The 26,040-nt window shown below is 34.1% G+C and overlaps 1 protein-coding gene across 1 annotated transcript in view; it reads left to right on the plus strand.

Moving 5' to 3' along the window:
* The window catches only part of LOC141285246 (cytoplasmic dynein 2 heavy chain 1-like), a 144,620-nt gene that overhangs the window by 70,982 nt on the left and 47,598 nt on the right, over window positions 1-26,040 (plus strand). Inside the window, exons 51-61 of the mRNA XM_073818284.1 lie at window positions 1,486-1,649; window positions 1,739-1,858; window positions 5,771-5,905; window positions 6,004-6,147; window positions 6,227-6,316; window positions 8,907-8,972; window positions 9,151-9,201; window positions 9,286-9,363; window positions 11,116-11,247; window positions 11,325-11,397; window positions 22,126-22,178. Of these exons, the coding sequence (XP_073674385.1) occupies window positions 1,486-1,649; window positions 1,739-1,858; window positions 5,771-5,905; window positions 6,004-6,147; window positions 6,227-6,316; window positions 8,907-8,972; window positions 9,151-9,201; window positions 9,286-9,363; window positions 11,116-11,247; window positions 11,325-11,397; window positions 22,126-22,178 (1,106 nt within the window). The remainder of the gene's footprint in view (window positions 1-1,485; window positions 1,650-1,738; window positions 1,859-5,770; window positions 5,906-6,003; window positions 6,148-6,226; window positions 6,317-8,906; window positions 8,973-9,150; window positions 9,202-9,285; window positions 9,364-11,115; window positions 11,248-11,324; window positions 11,398-22,125; window positions 22,179-26,040) is intronic.

Below are 26,040 nucleotides of genomic sequence, written 5' to 3' on the forward strand. Positions count from 1 at the left end.
ATATAATATATATATATATATATATATATATATATATATATATATATATATATATATATATATATATATATATATATATATATATATATATATATATATATATATATATATATATATATATATATATATATTTATTCGGACCCCAAACTTTTGAATGATAGTGTTCTGATTGGCTTTAATTTTTATTTAATTTGTTTATTTTTTAATATAAATCTTTTGGATGTCTTTACTGTCACTTTTCATCAATTTAATGTATTCTTGCTGAATAAAAATATTAATTTCTTTAAAAAATAAAAATAAAAAAAATGCTGAACCCCAACTTTGGAATGATAGTTTTCTGATTGGCTGTGATTTTTATATGATTTTTAAAAAAATAGAAATCTTTTAAAAAGTCTCTACTGTCACATTTGATCAATTTAATGTGTCCTTGCTGAATAAAAGTATTACTTTCTTAAAAAAAAAAAAAAAACAATTACGCTGACCCCATACTTTTGATTAATAGTGTTCTGGTTGGCTGCAAATTATATTATTTTATTTAAATATAAATCTTTTGGATGTCTTTACTGTCACTTTTGATCCATTTAATGTATCCTTCCTGAATAAAAGTATTAATTTCTTTAAAAAAAAAAAAAAAAAAATCATACTAACCCTAAACTTTTGAATGATAGTGTTCTTGACTGGCTGTGAAATTTATTTTTAAATGATAAATAAAATAGAATATAGTAATATAGAATATAGAAATGATTTGTTCACATGGGTTGAGGGAAAATCACACTTTTTTATTATTATTATTAAAAGATATTTATTTTTTATTTTATTTAGTAAGTTAAACAAGTAAAAAGTAAATGCATTTTATTTTATTATTTAAATATATTAGATTTTTTTATATATATTCAATAAATGAAAAAAAAAATGATATACATTGTTAAATTAATACATAAAATATAAAAATGTAATAAAAATATGATTTGTTCACGTGACTTAAGGGGAAAACAGATTATTTGATTTGATTTTTTATTTGATTTGATTTTATTTTTAAAAATATTTTATATTTTATTTTATTTTGTTTAGTAAATTTCATAAAATGAAAAAAAAAATGTAAAAACACATGTCTATGTTTATTTGGCTTCATCTGACTGGTTCTGTCTCAGGATTTTAATTTTCATTTAACTGTATTATTTTATAATTTTTATGTTATTTTAATTTATTTTATTTAAAAAGAAATATTTTACATGTCTTTACTTTTGCATTTAAAAAAAAATTATACTGACCCCAAACTTTTGAACAATAGTGTTCTGATTGGCTGTGAATACATTTTTTTTATTACTTTTTAAATTATTATTTAACATGGTAATTGCCTGCTATTCATTTAATTGTTTATGTAATGTAATAAAGTAATTTACCAACAAAATGTAGCATATTATTTTTCACTTAATAGTACTCTAGTATTTCATTCTGAATCTGATTAATTTTGCTCTTTGGCAGGTCCGCGATACGTGGTGCAGATCGGCGACAAAGTCATTGATTATAACGAGGATTTCCGTCTTTTCCTGGCAACCCGTAACCCCAGTCCCTTCATCCCACCTGACGCCAAGTCTGTCATCACAGAGGTGAACTTCACCACCACTAGAGCCGGTCTGCGAGGACAGGTAACACACACACTTTTACACACTTACACTTACAAACCAACTGCTTTGACTCCATGAAGCTCATCATTATCTCACATGTGTGTGTTCAGCTACTAGCATTGACCATCCAGCAAGAGAAACCAGAGCTGGAAAGTGAAAAAACGAAGCTCCTGCAACAAGAAGAGGAGAAGAAGATTCAACTCGCTCAGCTGGAGGAGTCGCTGCTGGAGGTATTAAAGCACCAATCCCAGAATGCTGCATGTTTTTCTCCACAGGGTTTGTACGAGGTGCTTGAAGTGCTTGAAATACTTGAATTTGACTTTTTGAAATTTAATGCATGGAAAACCCTTGAAATAGCAATATTCCTGAAGAGGTAATTGAAAAGTGCTTGAATTATTAAAAGACACAAAAAAGTGAAAATAAGCGTTTTTCAATAAGCACATATCTTTTCATTTAGATCGGAGTTTGCGTATTGCGAATCATTTAATTCAGATTGGAACTTCAGAGTGAGTTTGTGAATTATTTCTCGGATTGAATGATTTGTGATTTGTGATCCACGCTCCTAGTCCTGATCTGAAATGATGGCTCGTGAATCCTTATTCAGATCGCGAATCATTTAATTCAGATCCGAACTTCCGTGCGGGTTTGCAGACCTTTTGATTCAGAACTTTCAAGCGTGAATCGCTAATGTTTTGATTCAGATTGAGACTTCGGTATGGTTTTGCGAATCTTTTAATTCAGATTGGAACTTCGGAGCACAGATCGCAAAACGTTTAATTCAGTTTGGAACTTTGGAGCGGATTTGCAAACCTTTTGATTCTGAACTTTGAAGCGTTGATCACAAATCTTTAGATTCTTATTGAGACTTCATGTGTGGGTTTGCGAATCTTTTGATTCAGATTGGAATTTCGGAGCACGGATCGCAAATAATTTGATTCAGTTTGGGACTTCAAATCAGGTTTGCGAACCTTTTGATTCAGAATTTTGATTTTTGATTCAGATCGAGACTTTGGTGCGGGTTTGCAAATCTTTTGATTCAGATTGGAACTATAGAGCACGGATCATAGAGCTTTCCAGCTTGGATCGCAAATCTTTTGATTCAAATCAAGACTTGAGATTCAGAGATTCAGATAGGAACTTCAGAGTACGGATCATGAATTGTGAATCATTTGATTCGGTTTGGGACTTTGGAGCGGGTTTGTAAACCTTTTGATTTAGGACTTTGAAGTGTGGATCACAAATCTTTAGATTCAGATTGAGACTTCAGTGCTGGTTTGCCAATCTTTTGATTCAGATCGAGACTTTCGTGCTGGTTTGCCAACCTTTTGATTCAGATCGGGACTTTCGAGCACAGATCACAAATCATGTGATTCAGTTGGGGACTTAGGAGCGGGTTTGCGAACATTTTGATTCAGAACTTGGAAATATTGATCGCAAATCTTTTGATTCAGATCGAGACTTTCGTGCTGGTTTGCAAATCTTTTGATTCAGATCGGGACTTTGGAGCACAGATCACAAATCATGTGATTCAGTTCGGGACTTAGGAGCGGGTTTGCGAACCTTTTGATTCAGAACTTGGAAATGTTGATTGCAAATCTTTTGATTCAGATCGAGACTTTCGTGCTGGTTTGCAAATCTTTTGATTCAGATCGGGATTTCGGTGCACAGATCGCAAATCGTGATTCAGTTGGGGACTTTGGAGTGGGTTTGCGAACATTTTGATTCAGAACTTGGAAATATTGATCGCAAATCTTTTGATTCAGATCGAGACTTTCGTGCTGGTTTGCAAATCTTTTGATTCAGATCGGGACTTTGGAGCACAGATCACAAATCATGTGATTCAGTTGGGGACTTAGGAGCGGGTTTGCGAACCTTTTGATTCAGAACTTGGAAATGTTGATTGCAAATCTTTTTATTCAGATCGAGACTTTCGTGCTGGTTTGCAAATCTTTTGATTCAGATCGGGATTTCGGTGCACAGATCGCAAATCGTGATTCAGTTGGGGACTTTGGAGTGGGTTTGCGAACATTTTGATTCAGAACTTGGAAATATTGATCGCAAATCTTTTGATTCAGATCGAGACTTTCGTGCTGGTTTGCAAATCTTTTGATTCAGATCGGGTCTTTGGAGCACAGATCACAAATCATGTGATTCAGTTCGGGACTTAGGAACGGGTTTGCGAACCTTTTGATTCAGAACTTGGAAATGTTGATTGCAAATCTTTTGATTCAGATCGAGACTTTCGTGCTGGTTTGCAAATCTTTTGATTCAGATCGGGACTTTGGAGCACAGATCGCAAATCGTGATTCAGTTGGGGACTTTGGAGTGGGTTTGCGAACATTTTGATTCAGAACTTGGAAATACTGATCGCAAATCTTTTGATTCAGATCGAGACTTTCGTGCTGGTTTGCAAATCTTTTGATTCAGATCGGGTCTTTGGAGCACAGATCACAAATCATGTGATTCAGTTCGGGACTTAGGAGCGGGTTTGCGAACCTTTTGATTCAGAACTTGGAAATGTTGATTGCAAATCTTTTTATTCAGATCGAGACTTTCGTGCTGGTTTGCAAATCTTTTGATACAGATCGGGACTTCGGAGCACAGATTGTGACTCATGTGATTCAGTTCAGGACTTTGCAGTGGGTTTGCAAAACTTTTTGATTCAGAACTTTGAAATGTTGATCGCAAATCTTTTGATTCAGATCGAGACTTTCGTGCGGGTTTGCAAATCTTTTGATACAAATTGGAACTTCGGAGCATGGATCGTGAATCATGTGATTCAGTTCAGGACTTTGGAGTGGGTTTGCAAACTTTTTGATTTAGAACTTTGAAGCGTGGATCGCAAATCTTTTGATTCAGATGGAGAGTTTGGTGCGAGTTTGCAAATCTTTTGATTCAGATTGGAACTTCAGAGCACAGATTGTGACTCATGTGATTCAGTTCAGGACTTTGCAGTGGGTTTGCAAAACTTTTTGATTCAGAACTTTGAAATGTTGATCGCAAATCTTTTGATTCAGATCGAGACTTTCGTGCGGGTTTGCAAATCTTTTGATACAAATTGGAACTTCGGAGCATGGATCGTGAATCATGTGATTCAGTTCAGGACTTTGGAGTGGGTTTGCAAACTTTTTGATTTAGAACTTTGAAGCGTGGATCGCAAATCTTTTGATTCAGATGGAGACTTTGGTGCGAGTTTGCAAATCTTTTGATTCAGATTGGAACTTCAGAGCACAGATTGTGACTCATGTGATTCAGTTCAGGACTTTGGAGCTGGTTTGCAAACTTTTTGATTCAGAACTTTGAAGCGTGAATCGCAAATCTTTATTCAGATCAAGACTTTGGAGCTGGTTTGCAAATCTATTGATTCAGATTGGAACTTTGGAGCATGGATCGTGAATCATTTGATTTTGTTTGGGGCTTTGGAGTGGATTTGCGAACCGTTTGATTCAGATTGGGACTTTGATGCAGGTTTGCAAATCTTTTGATTCAGTTTGGAACTTCAGAGCACAGATTGCGAATCATGTGATTCGGTTCGGGACTTTGGAGCGGGTTGGCAAATGTTTTTTCTGGCTACTTTTTTTTTTTTAATGAAACACCGCTGTGTTTGAATGAAGATGCACAGCGGCTCAGTTGTGACTGGTTTAGACCATTTTTGACATTGAAATAGACCAAAACCAGGCAATAGTGTTATAGTCAGACAGTGTAAGTCACTTAATATTAACTTCTTGTTTGTTTAACTGTTGTATTCAATCAATATCTCATTTGCAAACTCCCTTAAAAATAATTAAAAACTGCCACTCATCTTAGTTCATCACAATCTCACAAAGTTCTATCATAATCAATGAAACTCTGTACCCTGCACAATCAATCTCTTATTTATACTCTCTCTACACTTTGTTTATGAAAGGATTCTTGAGATATTTCTGTGATACATTGCTTAGTGTTGCAAAAACACATAGAAACCTTTGAAGCTCCCCTCAGTGCAAACTGAAATAGTGAGATCTCTGTTTGAAACCCTTGAAAATCCAAAAAGTAGTGCTTGAAAAGTACTTAAAAGTCCTGGAATTTATTTTTAAAGTATCTGTATAAACCCTGTCTCCATAAATGCAACAAACTGTGTGTTTTGTGTTCTGTGTGTACAGACTTTAGCAACCGCTCAAGGGAATATCCTGGAGAATAAAGAGCTGATCGAGTCTCTGAACCAGACCAAAGCCAGCAGCGCTCTGATCCACCAATCGCTGAGTGAATCGCACCGCTTGCAGACGTCACTCGACCAGGTGATGCTGGGAAAGAGTTCGATTATAAACAAGATACTTGGAATTATTGAAACAGCAGGTGGCACCAGTGTAACACCAGTCTCTCCGTGTGTCTGCAGGAAAGAGACGCGTACCTGCCGTTAGCCGAGACGGCCAGCAAGATGTACTTTGTGATCACGGATCTGTCCAAGATTAATAACATGTACAGATTCAGTCTGGCCTCGTTCCTACGGCTCTTCCACAGAGCGCTGCAGACCGAACAGGTGATGTGGACACATGCTTATCTTGCACTGACTAATTCAAAATTATAAATTTGTGAGGTTAACTGTGTGTGTGATGCAGGAAAGCGAGAGCACCAATGTGAGGATCTCCACGCTGGAGAGCCGTCTGAAGAACATGGTGTATGAGTATATCTGCCGCTCACTTTTTAAGGTAACAAATTGCCATAGAGATGACCACGCCCACTTAAAAAACAACACCAATAAGAGCCCTCGTTATGTTCACAGAGCAATGACCACGCCCACTTCAAACCATACTGCATCAATCATCCTTCTGGTTTTCAGGTTTTTGTAATGAGCAAAACAACATGCTCTGATTGAACGATTTGTTCGCATGACTTGAGGCAGAATCACATATTTTTTATACATTTTTATCAAATTAATACATTTTAAATTAAATAAAATATAGTAATGTAATGAAAAAACTAATAATATGTTTCCAAGACAAAATCACATGTTTTTATTTAATTTAATTTAATTTTATTTTATTTTTTATTTTATTATTTAAAGATATTTTATATTTTTATGTTATTAAATAAATGTAAAAAATATATTAAAAATTTATAAAAATAATACATTTAAATAAATTTAAAATAAAATAAAATATAGTAGTATAGTAATATATTAAAAAAAATAATGATTTGTTCGTAAGACTTGATGGAAAATCACATTTTTATTTTATTTAATACATTTAAAAAAATTAAAAAATGTAAATACATTTTTGTAAAATTAATACATTAAATTAATACATTTAAAATAAAATTAAATATATTAATACCGTAATAAAATAATAATGATTTGTTCACATGACTTGAAGCAAAATCAGACTTTATTTTATTTTATATTTTATTTCATTCCATTTTTAAAATATTGTATTTTTTATTTTATTTAATAATTTAAAAAAAATATATTAAAAAATTTAAATAATTTTAAGTAAAATATAGTAATTTAATAATGTAATATAAAATAATTAATTGTTCTCAAGACTTGATGCAAAATCACACTTTATTTTATTTTAATTAATAAATAAAAACGAAATATTAAAAAAAATGTAAGTACTTTTGATAATTTTATAATAAAATAAAATAAATAAAATTAACTTTTAAATAATATAAAATAAATTTTATTTGTTTTATTTTATGTTTGAAATAAATTATTTTTAAAAATGTAAATGCATTTTTATAAAATTAATACATTTCAATAATTTTCAAATAAAATATAGTGATATAGTTATATAATAATAATAATAATAATAATAAATAAATGATAAAAGCTCAGAACACTTAAATTAAAATGAAAGAGTAAAGAATAAAGTTAGCCAGCTTTGTATAGCACTTCACGTCAATATTATAAAATTATCCATGAAAAAAGTCTGTTTGAAAAGCACTTTTTTAGGGTTGGTTCGTTTGCTTGCAGGCAGAATAGCTGTGGATGTTAATTTCGTCATCATTATCCCTGTATCATTCATCATATTTTGTCACATCCAGTCCTGCTTTCTTTCGCCTGTGAAATTTTGCAGAGCACTGGTAAATGTGATTAGTGTAAGTGTCAAAACATATTTTAAAATCCAAAGTGATTAAATTCAATGCATTTATGCCACAGAGAGCTGGCTCTGATATATCAGCCAGAAGTTATTCAAATATATATATATATATGTATATATATATATATATATATATATATATATATATATATTGTTTCTAAATATGTAATGAATAAAAGCATGGCAGTCAATTAATTCATATGAAATTTGTAAATAAAATCAGTTTATTTAAATTAAATATATATAGTTTTGTCCATTGATTCTAGCAACAGTGATCTAGTTTTATTTTGTGATTGAGCTGTTGTTTTACACGTTAAAGAGACCAATTTTCCAGCACAGAACCTGCTTTTCTTCAGTGGAATAGCATGAATAAGCCTCCAGCGCTGGAACTGTGTCATATTCATTCATTTATGCATTTGGCAGACGTTTTTTACCAAAAGCGATTTGCATTGCATTTCACTTCATGCATTCCCCAGGAATCGAACCCATGATCTTTACATTTGCAAATGCTGTTCTCATCTAAAATGACGAGTCTGTGTGTTTGTTTACAGGCGGATCAGTTGATGCCTGTTTGATTTAACAGTTGATTTAACAGTAACTGGAACTGAAAAAAATAAAACGAATTGTGAATTAAATTTTTGGTCTTGATGACAACCTCCCAAAAATAAAAGTTCAGTTTAACTGAAATTGTGACAGAAATATATTACTATTGTGCAGAAGAATGAACTTCTCAAAGTAATATTAACAAATTAATTAATAATATTTGTAATGTATTAAATTTAATATATTTATTTGTTTTTTATATTTAATTGTTTAGTTTTATTTAAATTTAATTTAATAAAAAAAACAGAAATATATTACTGTTGTGCAGAAGAATGAACTTCTCAAAGTAATATTAACTAATTAATTAATCACTACATTTTTTTAATGTATTAAATTAAATGTATTTATTTGTTTTTTTATATTTAATTGTTTTTTTTATTATTATATTTTATTTTTTTACAGTTGTGCAGAACTGGAATTGAATAAAAAAAAAAATAAAAGGAACTGTGAAATTTCCATTTGATTACATTTTTGGTCTTGACAACAACCTACCAAAATAAAAGTTCGGTTTATATTGAAGAAATTATGACAGGAATATATTACTATGGTGCAAATGCTGTTGTCATCTAAAATGACAAATCTGTGTGTTTGTTTACAGGCGGATCAGTTGATGTTCGCTCTGCACTTTGTGAAGGGAATGAACCCAGAATTCTTCCAGGAGAACGTAAGTGTGTGTGTGAGCGCTAAACTCTCATAACCGGTCCTGAATGAATGATGACGTTTCTATTTCGGGTCGTCTACAGCTACCGCAGCGGCTCTGACAAGACAAATGCGCTGTTATTAGTCCTGCCAGTAAAGCACAATAAAAGAGAATCACTCCTGTTTGTTTGTGTCTCATGCAGGAATGGGACGTGTTCACAGGGCTAATCGTTGGAGATATGGTTCGCAAAACGGTATGAATCTCTTTATGCATAACTCTGTGAAATAACCTGCATCTCTTCTTTTCAGTTGTAGAAATTATCTCTGTTTTTCTGCAGGATTCCCAGAAGTCTCTGCGAGAACAGTTTCCATCTTGGATTGATCAGGAGAGGCTGATGGCCGTGGCTTTGCTCAAGGTAATTAGGGCCTTATGATTAACGTGGAATAACAGTATTTGGATTTGATGAATCAGTTTAAATTAATATCATATTATATACACACAGAAACTCAAAGGTATTCACGACTGCGTTTCAAAATAAAAGTTCAGTTTAACTTGAAGAAATTGTGACAGAAATGTTACTATTGTACAGAAGAATGTGCTTCTCGAAAGTAAAAAGTTGTAATTAATATATATATATATATATTAATTACAACTTTTTACTTCCGAGAAGCACATTATGTATATATATTAGGGCCGGGACTTTAACGCGTTAATTTAGATTAATTAATTACACAAAAATAACGCGTTAAATTTTTTTAACGCATTTTAATCGCAATACGTTTTGCACCGCGGAACGTTTCTCACTAGATGAGATTCGGCGGACCGATTATACTGGAGCACCAACTAGCGTTCAGACAAACTGCGTCCGTCCTAAATAGTATTGTATGTCCCAAATCGTAGTATGTTTAAAAAGTATTCCAAAGATTCCCGGATGGTCTACTACTTAACGATCAATGCACACTCTTAACTGCTTATATTGCCCGCAACACACTGCGCCGTGAACGAGGATTCGATTAGAACTACAAACACGCATAAAAAGTGTTAAAAAACTACAAACATGGAGGATATACGCGACCAACGGACAGGTAGAGAAAGGGGTTTGAGTGATAAATAATCAGTGTGTAACCTGATAAAAACTATTTTTTAAATGTTATCCGCGTTATATTCCATGTGCAGCAACATTTATAATGATAGGTTTGGTCATTAAAGTTTAAATGCATAATTAAGCAAACACAAGAGCAGAGTTCTCGGAATGAAAGACTCGTTAAAGAACGTGCCTCTTGCTACACTTTTAATGGCAATATTGTACTGGTCTGTTGGACTTGGTTGAACAAAAATAAACAATATTTTGTTGCTTAAGCTTATGTATTCAGTCATTATTCAATGGTATACTAAAAATCCATGTAAAAATCTTAATTCTCACTGTTCTCAGGTCAAATATTTACATGCGATTAAAATGCGATTAATTTCGATTAATTAATTACAAAGCCTCTAATTAATTAGATTAAAATTTTTAATCGAGTCCCGGCCCTAATATATATATATATATATATATACACACACACACACACACACACACACACACACACACACACACACACACTCACGCATATACATATATATATATATATATATATACACACACAAATGCATATATATATATATATACACACACATATATATATATATAAAAAATAATCACAGAGCACTAAAAAATTTATTTTAGTTTAACTTTTAATAAATTGTTGTTAAAGTGTATATATTTCATATTTTAATTATGTATAATAATTTGTGGTCACTAAAATTTATTTTAACCATTAAAATAAAAATAATAAACAGAAAAAAAATCCAAAAATATTAAAATGAAATGAAAAAAAAAAGAATTTAATTTACTATAAATTGAAAGCTGAAACCTTTTAAATTTACTTTTGAAAATTATGAAACTTATTAAAAAAGAAAACAGAAAAATGTAAACAGAACAACATAATTCCAGAAAAAAAAAGCCAGAAATGGTAAAATATAAAATGTGTATACCTTGAAAGCAGTGTTAGTCACTTTGGATAACAATGTCTGTCAAATGCATAAATGTAAATGTAAATAACTATTAGCATTGCTTTTCTGTCTGTCTCTAATATGCTGACTAGTTGATTTCTCTCTGTGTTTCCAGAGCACATTTCCAGTGCTGTATCAGTCTCTCTGTCTGAACGACTCAGACCTGTGGCTCACATTCTCACGCAGTTCCTGCTGCGAACAGGAAATCCCGCCTCCCATTGCCAAAAAGATCTCTCTTTTTCAGCAGGTGAGCTGTCAATCAACAGTCTGCACCAATCAGAGTACTCATAGAATACTGACTCTTTATTTCTGTCTCTTTCTCAGGTGCTGGTGGTTCAGGCATTACGACCGGATCGCTTACAAAGTTCGATGGCAGCTTTTGCATCTCAAGCTTTGGGTAAATGAACACATGCAGAACTCAGAGTCAGGCATGTATAATATATCTGACAGCTGACTCTCACACTTTGTCATCAGTTTGTGTGGAGCTTTTCTCTGGAGCTTAATTATGATTCACAGAGTGAACTCAACCTTCAGATATATTATAAATACCTCACGCACAGCTCTCTCTGTCTCTGCATGAGTGAGTATGTGTGTGTGTGTGTGTGTGTGTGTGTGTGTGTGTGTGTGTGTGTGTGTGTGTGTGTGTGTGTGTGTGTGTGGTCGATACAGGGATATTGATTTAGGTTTAGTCATCAGCTTATTATAACTTTCAAATCAGTCAAGTGTGAAGCCACACACACACAATTAGTGCTGATTGATGCTCTCTAGGGTCACTTGGAATGAGACACAATTAAAACCTGAGCAAACACAACATTCATCTCCTTTACCTGCAAGACACACACACACACACACACACACACACACACACACACACACACACACACACACACACACACACAACAAGCCCAGATACAACAAAACCAGAGCACACAAACACACACGGGTACGTTTATAACACTGTCGAAAAATGGATAGATGGATGGATGGATCAATAGATGGATTGATGTCTGGTTGATCGATAGACGGATTAATGGATGGAAGGATGGATGGAGGGATGAATGGATGGATGGATGGACGGATGGATTGATCAATAAATGAATTGATGACTGATTGATGGATGGATGGATGGATAGATGGATTGATGGCTAGACGAATGGGCGGATCAATAAATGGATGGATGGGGGATTACGGATGGATGGATGACGAATGTATAGATGGATGGATGGATTGATGGCTAGACGAATGGGCGGATCAATAAATGGATGGATGGGGGATTACGGATGGATGGATGACGAATGTATAGATGGATGGATGGATTGATGGCTAGACGAATGGGCGGATCAATAAATGGATGGATGGGGGATTACGGATGGATGGATGACGAATGTATAGATGGATGGATGGATTGATAGTTGATCAATAGATGGATGGACGGACGGACAGATGGATGTATGGATAGATGGATTATGGATTGATAGATGAAGGATAGATCGATAGATGGTTGGATGGAGGGATTGATGGATAGATGGACAGACAATGGATTGATAGCTCGAGTGATTGATGGATGGATAGACGGATGAATAGATGGATTGATGGACCTACTGATGGATGGATGACGGATGGGTGGATGGACGGCTGTATAGGTGGATGGATGGATGGATGGATGGACAGATAGATGGCTCAACTAATCAATGGATGGATAGATCGATAAATGGATGAATGATGGATTGATGGATGGATGTCTGATTGATAGATCAATGGATTGATGGATGCATGGACGGATGAATGGATAGACGGATCGATGGATGGATAGATGGACGGACAGATGGATGGATGGACGGACAGATTGATGGATGGATGGACGGATTGATGGATGGATGGACGGATCAATGGATGGATGGACGGATCAATAAATGGATGGATGACAGATTGAAGGATTGATGGGTGGATGGAATGATGGATCAATAGATTGATGGATGACTGAATAATGGATGAATGGACTGATTGATAGATCGATAGATGGATGGACGGATGGATGACTGATAGGCGGATCAATAGATGGATGGATGACTGAATAATGCATGGATAGACGAATCGATGAATAAATCGATAGATGGATGGATGGATTGATGGATGAATGGATCAATAAATGGACAGATGGATGGATGGATGGATAGATGGATCGATAAATTGATGGATCAATGACTGGATGAATGAATAAATTGATAAATGGATGGATGGATGGACGGATTGATGGACAAATGGATCGATAAATGGACAGATGGATGGATAGACAAACAGATGGATGGATGATCGATACATGGATGGATTGATGGCTGGATGAATGAATGGATTGATAAATGTATGTATGGATGGATGGACAGATTGATGGATAAATAGATAGTTTAAGCTGATGATGTTTCAGTTTCTCCAGCTGTAAAATGCTGCATCTGAATGGAGTTTGTCTTTCTCTCGTCATCTACTCTAGATTTACTTCAGTTCATTTCTTCTTTTATTGGGGTGTGTGTTTGTGTGTGTGTTTATTAGCATGTCTAATGACTTCAGTGAATTACAGCAGTTCCACTGATGAGCTCAGGTGGGACAGCCGCTTACAGATGTGAGACGCGTTACAGTTCAGCAGTGATGAAGACGAGTGCTGGCGGCTCGCTGCTGCTCACTTCACCGCTTCATGTCGTGTTTCGGGTCTTTATGATTTAATGAGCTTCAGCCTTGATCCCAGACCTGTCTTTGTGAATTTGAGATGTACAATGTGTCCCACTTCACATAATATCAGTCCACTATAGTGCGCTTTTGGGCTGATTCTATCCACAAGCTGCTTTTAATACAGAAGAAGAGTGTTTTTGACATTGGTGAGGGTCAGTGTAAGGCTCTGCCAGCAGAGGGAGCCACTGATGTCTCTCTTCAGCTCCTGGTTTTGAGGAATTTGATGTGCTGATGGTGTTTTGTTGGGTATCCATTACAATTATCGATTCATGGACTTTATATCTAACATCCCCAAACAGCAGTTTGCCTAATTTGTAGAGATTTATTGCTGGACTAGCAATTGAACTCTTGACAGAAATGTGTTTTTAAAATCCTCCACTTTTCTCTTTCAATTCATCAGCTGTGAGACCACAACACTGGAGCTGGTTTTTAATGGTAGGCTTGTGTGCTAAACATTTAAGCTGTCCGAGTAATGCTTGTAGAGATTTATTCCTGTAATAACTTTACAGTTCTAGTTTAGATCATGTTAGCTGCCGTCAGCAGAGCACAACTGAGTCTGAATACAGACAGAAAATTGGGTTGTTCTGATCGATTTGGCTATTTGTACGTTTCAATATTGAATCGAATCAGTCCTGAGCCAAAGCTTTGACTCACTCTATTACCTGTTTGTGCTGATCAATCAGATTTTACACTCACTACTCTAGTCATGAATGTTACAATATCTTATAGAATATGGGTTATACAGAAGGTAGAAATAAAATAAAAAAATCATAGTATATTTTGTTATTAATATATAATATTCATATTACTGTACTGTAATACCGTAATAATAATTTTGTATAAAAAATTGTGTAATTTTAAATTAAATGCATTGTTATTGTTTATAAAATTTAATTTATATACAAGCATGCACATTTGATATGTAATATCAAAAAAATATTTTAAATAAAGAAATTAGAAAATGACATGATTTATATATTTTTTTATATTTAATTAATTTGAAATAATAATTTCATATATGTAGTTTCAAATATCATGTGGTATTTTCTAATTTCTTCTTAATTTGAAATAACTTTCATATTACATATGGCATGCTTCATATATTCTAATGTTAAAAAATCTAATATATGTATTATTATATAGTAATATTACAATATGGTATTTTACTTTTCTTTTATTTAAATTATTTAGTTTTTATTTTCAATAAATAATAATAAATGTCAGCACAATTTTAGATATATATGCAAGCATGCACAAAATAGTAAAAAATTTGGATTTAATATTTTTGGAATTTTTACTATTGTCAGGTGTTTACATTTTTGACCTTGCTTCTGGTAAAACTAGTGGACCGTTTGTTTTTTAGTGCTGGTTCAATGTTACCCAAACCCACAGACAGCTGGCATAAACGCTGTGTTTGGGGTTCATGGTGGGTGATGTGTAACCTTAGAGTCCTGGAAACAGCAGCGCTTTGAGCTCACAAATCATCAGTGTGAATAGCAGCCCTCATTTCCAACACTCTCTACCTTTCTCTCTCTCTCACTCTAACACACACACAGGGTTTCATTACTGATAATACAGCAGTTTTGCCATCACCAGCGCTTCCGCAACCACATTCAGTAAAATTAATTGCCTAATTAGCAAATAAAATGGCTTGTTTGCCAGCGACTGTGGTTTAGTATGCGAGACATTTAGTCCAAGGGCAAACCATCGGTTAGTCTGTGATTAGCGTTTCCAGTGCACGCTATAATTCATTTTTGCAAATGCTATTGATTTTGGTGGAGGAAGAGAGGAGGTGGACAGGAACGAAATGAGGAAAGAGAGTCTGCGATATATTTTTAACTGTTATGTGATCTTGTGCTTATCTTCTCACTGAGTGCTGACAAGAGTCGGCCTGTCTGCGGTCACGCTTTGATGTAGTTGACCGCGGTAATGATCCCAGACCAAACCTCATTGCCTCGAATGCCTATATGCGAGAGCTTTTCCCTGGAAAATGCAGTGTGCATTCAATGTAAATCACCCCATTACCTTTGTAAGGAATATTCAGAGTTAAATAGAAATTACAAGTCAAAAGGACTAGTTTGTGAAAATCTTGATAGAATTTACTTTTTGTGTTCTACTGTTAAAGGAACACTCCACTTTTTTTGGAAATAGGCTTATTCTCCAACTCCCCCCAAGTTAATAAGTTGAGTTTTATTGTTTTGAAATCCATTCAGCCATTCTCCTGCTCTGGCAATATTACTTTTAGCATAGCTTAGTATAGATCATTGAATCCTATTAGACCAATATAGCATCGCTTTTAAAAATGACCAACGAGTTTTGATATTTGTCCTATTTAAAACTTGACTCTTCTGTAGTTATATCGTGTACTAATACCAGTGGAAAATGTAAAGCTGTGATTTTCTAGGCTGATAAGATTAGGAACTACACTTCCATTCCGGCGTAATAGTTAAAGAAGTTTGCTGCCGTAACATGGACGAAGCAGGCGCAGTAATATCACGCAGCACATGTGCAAATGCTAACCAAGCTGGGAACTAATTTCAGGCGCTGCGTGATATTACTGCTAGGGATGTCCTGATCAGGTTTTTTTGAGTCAGAGTCATTTGATTTTGAGTATCTGCCGATACTGATCCAATACTTCTATAATACATCAAAAAAGAAGAGCGAAGAAACAGATCCAGGATGTTCCTTATTTATTTAATTCACCTTATTTTAACATTCAACAACTCTGTTAACAAACAGAGCACTTCTGTGAGGTAGCTTGAACAATCAAGTAATAAATTACATAAATTCTTCACTTCTGGACATTAGTGCAACAGTAAATATAAAGAAAGTCTATTATAAAAACAAAAAGCACCTCAACTTAAAATATTTGGCAGGCATGTAAACAAATGAAAAAATAAAAGTGCCACAGTGTTTGCTGTGTTTCTGTGTGGAGTCAAGAGGTCTAACTCTGTGCCACCGCATAACTATAGATGTGTTAAAATATATATATATATATATATATATATATATATATATATATATATATATATATATATATATATACCAGAGGTTGCGTTAGACTTTTACATTGCTCGTCATTTTGACGGACAGGGTCGTAAAAATTCTGTCATAATTCATTATCACCTGTCATTTTAATTTTCATATTATAACACATTTAATTGCATTTATTTATGTTCATGTTTTAATTTTTAAATATGTTGAAGAGAACAGATGAGACTGCTTAACTTTTCATGTTCAACACCACACCACGCAGTAACATCGATTTTAATATATTCTCATTTTAATGAGCAGTATTGATCAGTAAATCCCAGTCGATCTTTTGGTCTATGCTGTTTTCAGTCGATGACTAACAAGTACATAGCGTGCCTCCCATCCAATAAATCTCAATGAAACAAAGTCTCAAATTTCAAATTCAGTTTCATTAGGAAATTCACGCAATAAATACCGTTTTGGCGCTCTTTAATGTGGCATGATAGATCATTGTAGCTTCTTAGTACTACTACGCCTGTGCGTAATCAAACGCATATCAAATGCCAAAAATGAGTAACAATTGCTTTTTAGTTCTGGAGCAAATGCTCTGTTGCCACACTGGAGTGCACTTGCCACCAACTGGACAGGGGTGGGAATTACAGCTAATAATTACACTAGATCACCCTCTGTGCAATCTGTCAAAGTGATGGACGGCCTTCAGATTTTTCCATCATTGCAACAAAAATTCTGTCAATGACGGACAGTTTTCGGTTAAGGCAACCTATGATATATACATATATATCCGAGTCCTGATCGGGAGGTAATGTCCGATTCCGATCGAGTCTGAAACCACATGATTGGGCCTGATTTCCGATCACGTGATTGAATCGGGACAAATCTAATTACTGCGCCTGCTTCGTCCATGTTACAGCAGCAAACTTCCTTGACTATTACGCCGGAATGGGAGTGTAGTTCCTAATCTTATCGGCCTAGAAAATCGAAACTTTACATTTTCGGTCTTAGTACACGATATAAATACAGAAGAGTCAAGTTTTAAATAGGACAAATATCAAAACTCCTTGGTCATTTTTGAACGCGATGGTATATTGGTCTTATAGGATTCAATGATCTATGCTAAGCTATGCTAAAAGTGATATCGCCAGAACAGGAGAACAACAGAATGGATTTCAAAACGGTAAAACTCAACTTATTAACTCGGGGGAGCAGTTGGAGAATGAGCCTATTTCTAAAAAAAGTGGAGTGTTCCTTTAATATACACTGCTAATGCATCAGCAAGGATGCAATACATTTAAACAAATGAGTGTGTGTCCCTTTAAGAGCTGGCCCTGGATTGTAGAATAAGTTAGCATGAGTTTCTAATAGTTCTGCTTGGCTGAATCTCAGTGTTTGATGGGAATGCAGGTTTTGTGTGTGTGTGTGTGTGTGTGTGTGTGTGGCTGATGGAGGCTGGCAGATCTCCTGATGGTTTTCCAGCGGCCGCCGTCTCGCTTCCGTGGAGATAATCAGAACTGTAGATTTTCCCGTAAACAACACAGACGCACAGTTTTCTCCTGAAGAGCCGGCGGAGGTTTGACATGTCCAATTCTGAGACCACACACACTCTTACAGGACGTTCTTCAGTGCTCGAAACACCTTACGGTGTCAATTATCCTTCACACAGGGGTCCTTCTGTCCCTCTCGTCTGTTTTTGCCTTTTCTTACTCTTTTTCTACCTGCCCACTATTTTTCTGCATTTAGACTCTGAGCTGTAAATGTGAAGACCGTTCTTTTATTGCACACAGACTTTAGATGGCTTGATCGAATGGGTTTAAAGGGTTATGGTAATGCTGTAATACCACACTAAAATAAATAACATTCCTCATGAATAGTAATGTCCGTTCCACTTCTATTCACTGAACTGAAGCAGAACTCACTAAATCTTTAAATACATCTAAGCCATAATAAATGGGGGAAAATCTTGTTTTTCTTTCTAGTTAAACTTCTGGTGCATGGTAATTTTTCTGTGGAGGTAAATTAACCGTTGTTTTATTTTATTTTATGAACCATATTATAACATTCGGGTTTCATTTGTTTCATAGACAGGGCTTAGCCTAAACCAGGATTAGGCCATAGTTCAATTAAGACATTTAAGTAATTTCTATAAACGTGTCTTTACAAAAACATTAATGGTGTGCGTCTTGAGACTAAATAAAGGCACTAATATATTTTAAGATCAATCAATGCAAGTTTCTTTCAGTTGAAACAGCTCAGACTTACATTTTAGTCTATGACTAAGTCATGTCAGTGAAACCAGGGGTTAACATTTTAAATTACGTTTCTTTCGTTCGAGCCTATAGCCACCCATAGAACAGCTTGCAGGAAAGTTTTGAAATTTGGCACACAGATAGAGGACAGTCTGAACTCTCACCATGGCAAATTTGGAGTCTCTAAGTCAATCCCTCTAGCGCCACCAACTGTCCAAAGTTGCACTCACGTTTAGGCCAATAACTTTTGAACCGTAAGGCCTAGAAGGAAAATATTTTTTCCTCTGTAAGAAAAAGGCTCATACTGAGTCAAATGGACACCAAAATATAAAATTTGTGAGCTCAAATGTTTTTGCTATTTTTAATAGTTCAAAAAATCTACTTTTTTGAACTCGTTTCAGACGGTTTGTCTGATGTTCATCAAAATTGGCTCAGATCATCGTTAGACCATGCTGGCAAAAGTTCTTGAATAACGCACTAACAAATTCTACGAAGAGCATGCAAAAATGGATGTGAGGCTATTTCTCTGCAATGGTTTGGCGCATTTAGACCAAGCTTGGTGTGTGCTATAACAACCATGATCTGAGGCTTCCTGCACAGTTTCAGCACAGCGCCACCTAGTGGTGGATATGATTTGATGTGGGGAAAAAATGGCTATTTTTGCTTATAATTTCTAAATGGTTTGGCCAAAAATCACAAAACTGGTCTATTTAGATTCAGTGAAGTAATTTTCCCATGTCAGCCATTTTGAGTGTTGGCCATTTTGAATTTTGTTGTAAAATGCTATATTTTACAAGCGCATTGGCGTTTTATTACGAAACTCTGTAAGTGTCTTTGGCACCATGCCCTCAAGGTACTGAAAAAGTTTGTGGCAGCTTGACCTTGTAGTCAAAAGTTATAAAGTAATTTCTAAAAATGCTAATAACTTTTGTTTAAATTCATTTTTTGTAATTAAACTATTCTTGAATACTCCTTCTAGACCATTGGTCCGATTTTCACAAAATTTGACTCGTATCACCTTCAAACGACGCTGGCTAAAAGTTATGGATTTTGCTTTGGTATATATGAAATGTTAATCATTTAACACATCAACAATTTTGTTGGAAAGATGGCGAGCTGCATCTAAAGGCCTTTCTGCACTGACCGCAATGCAAAAATGTGAGGCGAATCGCTAATCAGTGGTGCCTTTTGCTAATTTACACTAGGTGGCGTTGACCAACAATGCATTTTGCCTCAGATATATATCTTGTATATGGATTTAACAACGTCCATTGAGTGCTTGTAATAACTTCTGATTGTGATTCTATAATAGGCAGCAATGCACTCTTTGTATGTTTAATAATGCCACACTGCTTATAATCATAAACATCCTTTATTGTTTAATATATGTCTGTTTGCTTTTTGCTGTTTGATTTTCGAATGGTTTTGGGGGTGACGCTAATGCTATAATTATTACAACCCTAAAATAAATAATAACATTCCTCATGAATAGTAATGTCCATTCCAGTGCCATTAACTCTAATGCCACGTCATTAGGAATTAAAGCAGAGCCCAGTAAATCTTTAAATACGTCCTGACTTGCAAAAGACCTTTTCCCCTGCCACCGGCGTGTCCTGAAGAATTACTTTGAGCCTCGGCCTCCGCTGACTCTAAATATGAGTCATGACAGACTCCCGCTGTAGAAGACCTCTGCGGTTTGAAGGGTCTGAATTGAACTTTATGCCCACAGAGGTCTGATATAACTGGAGAGAGATCTGTTCACACTCAGCGGCCAACCAACTGAGTTGTAAATGTCATTAGCTCCTACCATATTAGAGCAGACTGGTGAATATTGAAGCTCATTTATACGATGCTCAATAAATATTTCTTTTGGTTTTTATCAATTGTAATCAATTTTGAAATTAAATTCAGCCTATTAAATAGTACATTTAATAGGCTAGTTTGGCTGTCTGAGACTTGTTAATACATTTTAATGTTTAGTAACGTTTAGCATTTCAAGTATTATGACATAGCATTTTATTTTAAGTTGTATACAATTATTTTATTATTTAGTGAGCCTTATTATAACATTTCTAGGTGTCTAAATAACATAATCTTGTATTATTTTTCTTATTTAATCTGAAACCTTATTGTAACATTTAACATTTTAGGTTGTATTTTTTTATAAACCTTATTATAACATTTAACTTTTCAAGTTGTTTAACTTTTTAAAAATTTAATTTATTTTTATTTTATTTTCACGCATTTTTTATAACTTTTTTTAAAACTTTTTTAGAGCTGTCATTTTTTAATTTAATTTAATTTAATTTTTTTCTAATATACCAGGCAGACCAATTCATCTACCAATTTTTTACTTATTTTACCATGTTTTAAACCTTTTTTTTTCTAGCTGTCATTTTGTATATTTTTATTTTATTTTATTTTCATGCAAAGACACCAATTAATTTGCCAATATTTTGCTTATTTTATGAATTATTTTATTTTATTTGATTATTTTACTTATTTTACCATTTTTTTTTTAACTTTTTTTATAGCTTATTTTTTTCACACTAAGACACCAGTTCATTTGCCAACATTTTACTAATTATTTTAGTTTAGTTTAGTTTAGTTTATTATTTTCATGTGAAGATACGAAAAATCAATATACCAAGCAGACCAATTCATCTGCCAATATTTGACTTATTTTACTAATTGTTTTACTTTTATTTTATATCTTTTATTTCATTTTAGTTTCACACTAACATACTAAGTGCCAATATACCAGGCAGACCAATTCATCTGCCAATATTTGACTTATTTTTATTTTTTTTATTACTTTTATTTTATAGCTATTTTTTATTTTATTGTATTATTTTCACGTTAAGATACTAAGTACCAATATACCAGGCAGATCAATTCATCTGCCAATATTTGACTTATTTTACCATTTTTTTAACTTTTATTTTATAGCTATTTTTTATTTCATTTTATTTATTTTTTACTTTTATTAAAAATTTTTCAAGCTAAAAGAACAACAATATACCAGGCAGACCAATTTGTTTGCGAATATTTTAAATGTCAATGTAAAATGTTACCAGGACTCCCCACAGTTTCCAGTTTCATCATTGCCCACTTTTTTCAGCAGAGATTGTGCTGTAGCATTAATACACTGGTATTTTTCCCAGACTGTGTCTCACAGACGGGCTCTTCCAGTGCAGACAGCTTCATTGATGATAATGTGAGTGCCTGACTTTGCATTTCCTCCGTCTGTGATCCTTTCTTCAGTTGTCTGCTGTATCTCCGTGATTTATTGGCTGACGTCACTGAAGGTCACGCTCTTCTTCCAACTGGCCACTACCTTCAGTTTTATTTACTCACCAAAGCCAACTTTCACTCTCATTGGCCGTTTGGCGGCTGTTCATGTTGGATCCATTTGAAAGACTTCGGATGCGTTCCAGAGTCTTAACGCTGTTCCTCAAAGAGAGAGAGAGAGACGGCCGTGTCTCAGCGCAGAGTTTGATGTCTAACGCTGAGTCACTGTGTGTACGCTAACTCAAAATGCTAATGGATCTTTGTTTCTAATCCGCTTACAACTGACGCTAAGCTACAGAGTCATTTAACGGCTGTTACGGGCTGGACCCGCTGCCTGAGACAGAATAGATGTGTGTGTGTTGTCCAGGTTAAACCTGCTCTGCGGAGTAGAATAGCTGTGCGCTGGCCTGTTCTCGTGGTTGCTATGGAAATGAAATGTAAGGTCGCTTGAAGATATTCGGTCGCTCGACCAGAATGACAACCATGTGCCGCATTCAGTGCGTCTGTGTGTACAAAGCTGTGGTTTGCAAACAATATTGTCCTGAGAAGTTGTGAGAGAATGTCCTCATTTAGAAAAAAATATTCATAATTAAATTAAATATATTTAATCTTTTCTTTTTTTATATTTTCTCTTAGGGTTTTGGACTGAAGTTTTTTTATTTGAAAAAAAAAAAAAGTTGCGCTCAGGGACCAGGTTAGCTGTGTTATAAAAAAAAGTTTTCTCTCAGGGTTTGGGTTAGACTTTCATAAAAAAAAAAATCACATTTAAATTTCTTAAAACATTTTGTAAAATGTTCTCTCAGGGTTTGGGTTAGACTGTGATAAAAAAAAAATATATTCATAATTAAATTATATTTTTCCCACTTTAAAAAAGTTTTTTCTTAGGGTTTAGGTTACACTGTATTTTTTTTTTTTTTAAGAGAAAAAAAAGTTTAAAGTTTTCTCTTTGGGTTTAGAAAACGATTCATAATTAAATAAATTAAAAAAAAAAATTCTATAGAAAGTTTTCTCTCAGGGTTTGGGTTAGACTTTCATAAAAAAAAATCAAGTTTAAATTTCTTAAAACATTTTGTAAAATGTTCTCTCAGGGTTTGGGTTAGACTTTCATAAAAAAAAATCAAGTTTAAATTTCTTAAAACATTTTGTAAAATGTTCTCTCAGGGTTTGGGTTAGACTGTGATAAAAAAAAAAATATTCATAATTAAATTATATTTTTCCCACTTTAAAAAAGTTTTTTCTTAGGGTTTAGGTTACACTGTATTTTTTTTTTTTTTTTTTTTTTTTTTTTTAAGAGAAAAAAAAGTTTAAAGTTTTCTCTTAGGGTTTAGAAAACGATTCATAATTAAATAAAATAAAAAAAAATTCTATAGAAAGTTTTCTCTCAGGGTTTGGGTTAGACTTTCATAAAAAAAATCACATTTAAATTTCTTAAAACATTTTGTAAAATGTTCTCTCAGGGTTTGGGTTAGACTGTGATAAAAAAAAATATTCATAATTAAATTATATTTTTCCCACTTTAAAAAAGTTTTTTCTTAGGGTTTAGGTTACACTGTATTTTTTTTTTTTTAAGAGAAAAAAAGTTTAAAGTTTTCTCTTAGGGTTTAGAAAACGATTCATAATTAAATAAATAAATAAAAAATTCTATAGAAAGTTTTCTCTCAGGGTTTGGGTTAGACTTTCATAAAAAAAAAAAAAATCACATTTAAATTTCTTAAAACATTTTTTTAAATCTTTGGGTTAGACTGTGATTAAAAATGAGTCTTTTTCTATCTTTTTCCCCTATAAAATTTTCCTCTTAGGGTTTAGGTTAAACTATTTTTTTTTTCCTCCAAAAGTTTGCTCTCAGGGACCAAATAGGCTATATTAGGAAAAGTTAGTTTAGAAAACTGATTCATATATATTAGGGTTGGGTCGATAGACGATGCCATCGTCCATCGCCGATGGCCGATAGACATCACGATGCTGAGCCTGCATCGCGATCCTCCGCCCCCGCCGCCGCAGCAGCAGCAACCCGCTCACGAAAAACACACTTAATCACACTATATAGCCAAATGAAATGCATGCTTTCAGTTTCCGCATCTTTACTTATTTTATTATTATTATTATTAGGAGGAAATAAGAACATTAAATAATAATGTTAGCGATCACAATACAAATTACAGTGAACTCCAAACGAATTACATGAACTAGTTCGTTTACATTAATAAATGAGGCATACACAGACAGCAGAAAAAAATCTAAATAATTTTAATTAAATTAGATTAAATAAACTACACCAAATATGCCTTTTTCATGGTTTTACCATAACGAACAGAGCTTGGAACAAAAAACAAGAGAATATATTTCGAACGTATAAATCGAACGTACAGTACAAAGCCCAGTATACATTATAAATAACAGTTTTTCATTCAAATGCATTGGGAATATGGAAACAGTTGGATTTGCGCCGAATTACAGAGGTACGTGAGCCCAACGCCTGCTATTTTTAGTTTCGCTTTGTTTTGGTTTCTTAACTTTATATATTTTGTTTCATTCCTGTTCTGTTCTGAATACCGTTACATTTAAATGATTCGTTTTGGAGTCAGGGTAACTAACTTATAGCTATGTTTATAGTGTTTATAATGTTAATACATAACAATATTTCGCTTGATTTGGTATTATTTCTGATATTACACTTTCTCTCTAAACATTCCGCTGCTCATTAAAGGGATGGTTCGGAGTAGAATTGACTTCATTGCTATGCACTCCGAAGCCCATGTAAATACCCCATCCGAAGTTTTTTTTACCTTAGTCAAACGTTTATGGAGATATTAGAGTTTTTCGAATTGCTTGTTACAGCAGTGAATGGTACATGTGATGTATCTCGTAAATTGCACCACTAAACGTGCAAGTAATCTTACCAAACTTGTACAGTAGTGTAAATAGGTTATGTACTCACAAAACGCTGCATCAGAACATTTGTAAGTCCACCATGAGTGTTTTAAAAACACGTTTTACCCGAGAACTACTAGTCTCAGAAACTATAAATGGCGACACGTCGACGTCACTTCCCTGGTTTGAAAAAAGCATGTAAAAGTCCTCCTACAAGTTGACATGCACACAGATGTAGTAGGAGGACTTTTACGTGCTTTTTTCAAACCAGGGAAGTGACATCGACTTGTAGTTTCTGAGACTAGTAGTTCTCGGGTAAAACGTGTTTTTAAAACACTCATGGCGGACTTACAAATGTTCTGATGCAGCGTTTTGTGAGTACATAACCTATTTACACTACTGTAGAAGTTTGGTAAGATTACTTGCACGTTTAGTGGTGCAATTTACAAGATACATCACATGCACCATTCACTCCTGTAACAAGCAATTCGAAAAACTCTAATATCTCCATAAATGTTTGACTAAGGTAAAAAAAACTTCGGATGGGGTATTAAGATGGGCTTCGGAGTGCATAGCAATGAAGTCAATTCTACTCCGAACCATCCCTTTAAATGCTTTTGCAGAGAGTGGTTTAGGCAGTAAGCAATCAATGAGAGCGATTTTGAACTTTAAAAAGCTGACTGGTCGAAAATATGTTAAGGACCAGCACACATCCTCCAAATACATCTACATAAACCTGCGCTTGCTCTGTCTCTTATGCACGTGTGCACTGTCACAATCTAATGCACTTATTAATGCCGGATCTTTAAAAACAAATACCAGAACGCAAAAATCCAAAATCTGCATTTCCAAAACAGGATCCGGCTCAAATTAAGCACTGGTGGAAACGGTAGGCTACAATTAATTAATTCATTATG

This window comes from Garra rufa, chromosome 14, assembly GCF_049309525.1.
Source record: "Garra rufa chromosome 14, GarRuf1.0, whole genome shotgun sequence".
In the NCBI taxonomy this organism is placed as follows: domain Eukaryota; kingdom Metazoa; phylum Chordata; class Actinopteri; order Cypriniformes; family Cyprinidae; genus Garra; species Garra rufa.